The 5,747-nt window shown below is 56.1% G+C and overlaps 1 protein-coding gene across 1 annotated transcript in view; it reads right to left on the bottom strand.

The window, feature by feature from the left end:
• The window catches only part of ANKRD11 (ankyrin repeat domain 11), a 159,634-nt gene that overhangs the window by 50,724 nt on the left and 103,163 nt on the right, over nt 1-5,747 (bottom strand). Inside the window, exon 5 of the mRNA XM_035890170.1 lies at nt 2,400-2,544. Coding sequence (XP_035746063.1) covers nt 2,400-2,486 — 87 coding nt within the window. The 5' untranslated portion in view covers nt 2,487-2,544. The remainder of the gene's footprint in view (nt 1-2,399; nt 2,545-5,747) is intronic.

Genomic DNA, 5,747 nt, shown 5'->3' with positions numbered 1-5,747 from the left:
GAGAAACAGCTCCTTGCTCCTCAGCAGCAACGCAGATGAAGCATCCAACGCTGTCGGCCACCGAGGGCAACGGGGACACGGCCCGTGAACCACTTCGCTCTGGTGGCTGCGCCCGCGGAGGCGAGACCTCACCAGTTAATGGTGAGACCCTCCCGTGGAAGGGCACGGAGCAGAGCTGGGAGGGGTTCCCTCTCCTAATTAGCTTTACGAGGAAAGGCAGCAGCTCGCAGCCTCTTCCCCGAAGCAGGGGCGCTCTGCAGAAGGGGCAGCGAGCCCGGCTGTAACACATCCCAGCGCAGAACTCGTGTGTTTCCCACGGTGCTCAGCCCGCCGCGACGCCAGGACCGCCGAGCATCCGGCACCGTGACCCGCCTTCGGCGCCAGAGCTTCAGAGCCCAAACACGTAAAAACCGTTTAACGTCAGAAAAACCCTGTCGATATTAAGGTCACGTTGGGAGGAAAACACTTAAGTGGCGACGCAGCTATTGCTCCGCCACGCTCCCGTGCGGCGCGGGCTCTGCCGTAGCTGCCTCCTGCGAGCCTCCGCCGGCAAGCGCACGGCAAGTCGCAGGCTTGGGTCTTTGAAAGTGTTGACAAAAGCAAGATAAATTAAAAGCAGCGGCTTGCCTGACAGGCAGGTACAACCGCGTCTGGGAGGAGGAGGTCATTAACCGAGTGCTTTTAGCCTGAGTCACTGCTCCAGCTCACGCTCCAGAATTAACCAGAAAGGGGGCGATTTGCTGCACCGTGGCCTCTGAGGCTGGATCTCAGCTCGGTCCCCGGAGGATGGGAGCCTGCAAGCTGCTTCTCCGTTGAGAAGCCCAGAATGAAGTGAGCAGAAAGGCTCTTCCCCATCCTTACTCAACACCACTCAGCGCAGGGCCTGCGCCAGCGCCTCTGAATGGGAAGTATGAAATTATTTGTGTCCTAGTTATTTAGCCAGCGGGAGATAACTCCCGTTCCCGGCGTCCCTAGCACCGCTCGACAAACCTGCTCTGTAAATAACAGGCAGCCTTTAAGCTGCCGCGAGTGGATGAAATAAAATGGGAGCTGATTCATATTATAACTGATCCTCTCCCTCCCAAAGCACCTGCGCCAACATTAAGCTTCTTACACAGCGCCGGCAAAACCCTGTATTTACATACCCTGCGCTGCCGGGCTCAGCCTCATTTGCCAGGGTAAACGCCGGTGTTTTCCTGATGCAACAGGGCAGCCGTTTCACCTCCAACACCCCCGCTCCCGGTTCTTGCCCCGCTCCGACAAACCCCACGCCGTGCCCCAGCAAAGTGCCCGTGCCCTTGCAACGCTCCTGCCCTCGGCGCCGCTCCTGGACGCACGCCGACACGGAAAGGGGAACGGGGCAGACGCTACCAGTGCGCTCGATACCCAAATTTCTGCCTGGGATTTTCCCATTGTCATTTTCCTTGTTTTGTCAATAATACGACCTCAATCTAAGAGGAGTTACTGGCATCAGCGGGTGGGATCGCAGGGGAAGCGACAGAGCAAGCGACGCGGCATCGCCGCTGCTGGCAAAGCTCAGCTTCGGCTCCCAGGGCCTGGCAGAAACTCCTGGGGGAATGCTGAGAACCTGGAGCAAGGAGGTGAAAGGAAGGCGGATGGTAGTCGTTTCCATAGTAGAATACAGTAGATGTAGCTTTTAATTTTTATGTAAAGGTAACATTTTACGCAGCTTTCTGCACGACTATTTACTGGGAACTGCCGATACTGAGAAGGATGAAAAAAAAACGGAGTAAGAGGAGGCAGAGTGTAAGTCTGGAGCAAAACGAGAATCTGGGAATGAAGAGAAGCATGAACTTATTTATCCTTCAACTCAGATTTCATCTCCATAACCTCACCTGAAGCCCAGTCAAAACCTAAACACTTCAAACAAAACCCCAGAAGCAGTAATTTCAGCGGAGCAGCTCACACGCTGAGTCCTGGTCAGGCCACACTCAGAGCCCAGACTTCTGGGCGAAGCAAGAGCAGCCAAAGCTGACACAGAGGCGGCATTTACAGCCCGAGGAGGAGGAGGAGGAGGAGGAGAAACTCCTCCCTCGCACAGCACGCACTTGCGAGATCACCGCATTGCTTGGTCCTTCCGCAGCTTACCGCAGGAAGCCTGCAAAATGCACGGTACTTGCAGCAGAGAATCTTGCAAAGCATCCCCCCAGTGCTCGGCCGAGGCGGGTCTGCACGGCGGCAGCACTTCCCGGGAAGTATCGCAGCCACCGAGAAATACAGCGGACCCCATCAGCTGGCGGAGTGCCCATACACGGATTTGATTCCGGTGACGACAGCCCACGGCAACCTCCTGCCACATGAAACACTGCCACGGCTTGAAGACATCAGGCATAAGGGGCGGCATCCCTAAGGGAAGGCAAGTGAACCGAAGACGCTACCTTTTTCCCCGTTTGTTTCTCCACCATGTCGTTGCTGAGAGAGAAATCTTCTGGCTGTGGTGTTTTAGAACACCCACCCTTGGGCATCGTTCTGCCTTCCTTACTTGATCTTCATTTATGCTGCCATCGCCTCATCATCAACCGTCTGTTTAGAGAGAGGAAAAGAGAAGTTAGATATCTCAAAAGGATCTTTCCACGGGGGGGGGGGGAAAGGCAAGACACTTCCCACGGGGATAAACCCCCACCGAACTCTTCGAAGGCAACCCCAGGATGGCAGAGCACCTCCAAACGCCGTGCACCGCAGACCGGAGCGGGCAAAGCCGCCGCTGGCTCCTGCCACCTTCCGCACGGGAGGCACGCCGGGACCTGCAGCTGCAGACACCACTTGTGTCATGTGCGAGGGATAGCCTGAAGTGGATCGGTGCCCAGAGAGCAATATCTCTCCTCTTCTTCATCTACAGCATCACAGCAAGCCTACATAAAGCTGCTTGCAGCCACAGCTCCATCCGGAGTGCGGGGCCACGGGGCCAGACCCTCTGGGTACGCGTCTGGGGCAGGGACAGCTCTGCTGCCCCAGTCCGTCACGCTGAGTTCCCAGACACTCCAGGACCAACACGCGCATTGCTAAATTACAAAACCTGCTTCTAAAACGCCCTTTTGGAACGGGTCACCACTATGAGACGAGACCAGAAACCGCCAAGGGGGCACAGCCTTCCCGGAGCCGTTTGCCACGGGCTCCTCACCCCGGCCCCGGCGCTGCCGCCGCGCCGTGGCCTAGGTGAGGCAGTTTGGAGAATACCAAAGCGCTCCTTGCTCCTGCCTTGTGTTGCCTGGTTACAACCGACATCTGAAATACAGCGAAGCACGACCTGCGACGGGATCAGAAACACCGGCTGAAGCCAAGGCAGGCAAGGCCTTTTTAGGTGAACAAAAATATCTCCTCTCCCGAGACCAGAGGCTAAAAAGCATCCATGCAACAGCGGATCTCCAAGGAGTGACCCACATCAATCCCTACAGCACAGGTCTCCTCATACTTATGCTGAAAGGGTGTAAACAGCCACCACTCTTTCCACAGCTAATTGCCACCTGACAACACCACACATTGCACCCATTAACTTCTTATAATAGCGGCTGGGTCTCTGCAGAGCTACAATTGCAGGAAATCGTCCAGGAACAAAGTCATGCAGCGCTCCATCACAAGATGGGAATTCTGTGGGCGGGGAGAGAGAAGGAAAACAGCGGAGAGGAGAGGAGCCAACCCCTCCCCCCCGCTCGGGGCTGGGGGACGAAGCAGCCCGGACCTCAAACAGCGTCCTGGCCAGCACCAGGAGAGCCCAGCACCATCTCGCCGGGTGCTGGGTCCCCGTACCTGCGGCAGCCGGGGCAGGACGGGGGGTTAAAGGCTGGAGGAACACTGGCGCGGTGTTTTCATCAGCCGTGTATTTTAGAAGTTCCTTGGAAATCCTTTCATAGTTTAAATGTTTAATTTACGCTTCAGAGGCTTTAGGGCCCTTTGGGCTGGTTTGTGGGTTTTGTTGTTTAAAAAAAAAAAGTGATTCGGAGGCGCCAGCCCAGCCCCGCAGCAGCACCAGCTCCCAGACCAAAGCTCAGGGCACAGACAGTGCTACGACATCCCGGCGCTGGCGTTGCCAGCAGGAGACTCTGCTTTGCAAGGCGCTGATCCTCTGCCCCAACCCCCTCGCCCGGGCTACGGGAGGACAGTTACCCGTGTTCGGGAGCGGAGGCTTTGGGGACTGAGGCCTCTTTGTGTCCCCCCTCTGCTCGATGCGGGGACAAGCTGCCGTGCTGAGTTTTGGGGCTCCCAGCCAGCAGCCCCCAGCCCTTTCCTTCTGGATGCGAGAGCCGGGAAGAATCCGAAGTGGAAAAGACACGAGCAGGCTGATCCTCATTGCTGCAGCTGAGAAGTGAAAACAAGGGGGGAAAGTGCAGAAAATTCCACATACCAACCCGGCATGGCCATACAGAGAGAACAGAAAATCTTCTGCTAGAGCGAGGGGATGACGGCAGAAATCTGCCTCTCCAGATTTCTGCTCTTCATCATTTGCAGGGCCTGCAGCCCAGCACAAGCGCCAAAGTTCAAGCACCACAAGGGCTGACTGAAAACAGCACCTTAAAAAGGCAGCTCGGCCGTCCTCGGGCGCGCTCGGCGCCGGCAGCGCTGAGCATCCCCGGGGGCACAGGCGCTGCAATTGCGTCCTCTAGAAGCGGCTTCGGCCATTTACAGCCTCGAGAACCTCACTCCGTCAGCCATCGTTAACCAATTTGTAAAGCTGAAGCATTTTTTCCCCTCGGTTTCACCTTCTGGTGCTCATTACAGTGCAGAGAAAGGGGAAACGAGCAAATGCCGGAGCGCGGGCCTGGGAGGAGGCAGGAGGACACGGAATCGGCCACCTGAATAGATCCGCTTCAATATTCACTGCAAATTAAGAAGTGGAAATTCAGATGGCAACAGACACTTATTTGCACTTTGCAAAGGATATTAAGCCCGAGCAGCTCCAGTCACGCCGGTGATGAGCGCAGGGGCCAGCAGGGCTGGGAGCAGGGCATGCTCTGCTCCTGCCCCTGAACAGCCAAAAATTAAACCCACCTCGCTCCCCGTGCCTCCCTAAAACTGTTTCACGGCCTGCACGCTGTCGATTTATTCTGGAAAAAACACTGCCCACTCCCGACGTCTTTGTGGCTGTTTGTAGCCGGGGTAGGTACCTATTCACGTGGAGCCTCGAAAACCTGTTTAACTGAGAAAAGGCCAGACGGATGCCAGATTAATTCTGCGCCCCTTCTGTTCGTCGAGCTGACTCATTACACTTGGAAAGCTGGCTGCCTCTCCGTGTAAACAGAGCACTGGCCTGTTCAACAGCTTGGAGGGAGCATTGCATTTGCACAACAATTACCAACGAGGCTCGCAGGCTTCATTTCATTTTTAAGCACGTTTAATAAGAGTCAGAGGGGAGGTACAAATTCCCGGTTCGGAAGGGCTGTCTATCCCCAGCTCGCAGGAGCGACAGTGGAGCCTTTCAAAGTCGCCCATCTAGGGCTGCAGAGTAACAATTTGGCTTCAATCCCTCCTAATCTGGGAGCTGGACAAGCCCCCCCCCCCCTCTCTTTTCCACGACACCCCTCTCAACCTCACCTCCCTACCAGGAGACCATCATCACCCTTCCTATTTGGTAAACAATTAACTAAGCTCCTCGAACGAGATGATTACATGTCTGCCGCACAATAAGAAGTGGGAGACCGAGTGAGCTCAACGGAATATAATCCCTCGCACTTCTCCGGGCAAACAAAGGGGCTGTGTGCCTCTGGCCGGCAGCCAGCCCTGCGCGCGCC

This window comes from Egretta garzetta, unplaced genomic scaffold (assembly GCF_000687185.1).
Source record: "Egretta garzetta isolate BGI_Z169 unplaced genomic scaffold, ASM68718v1 scaffold582, whole genome shotgun sequence".
NCBI classification, from domain to species: Eukaryota; Metazoa; Chordata; class Aves; order Pelecaniformes; family Ardeidae; genus Egretta; species Egretta garzetta.
This window is presented reverse-complemented; position numbering and strand designations above follow the sequence as displayed.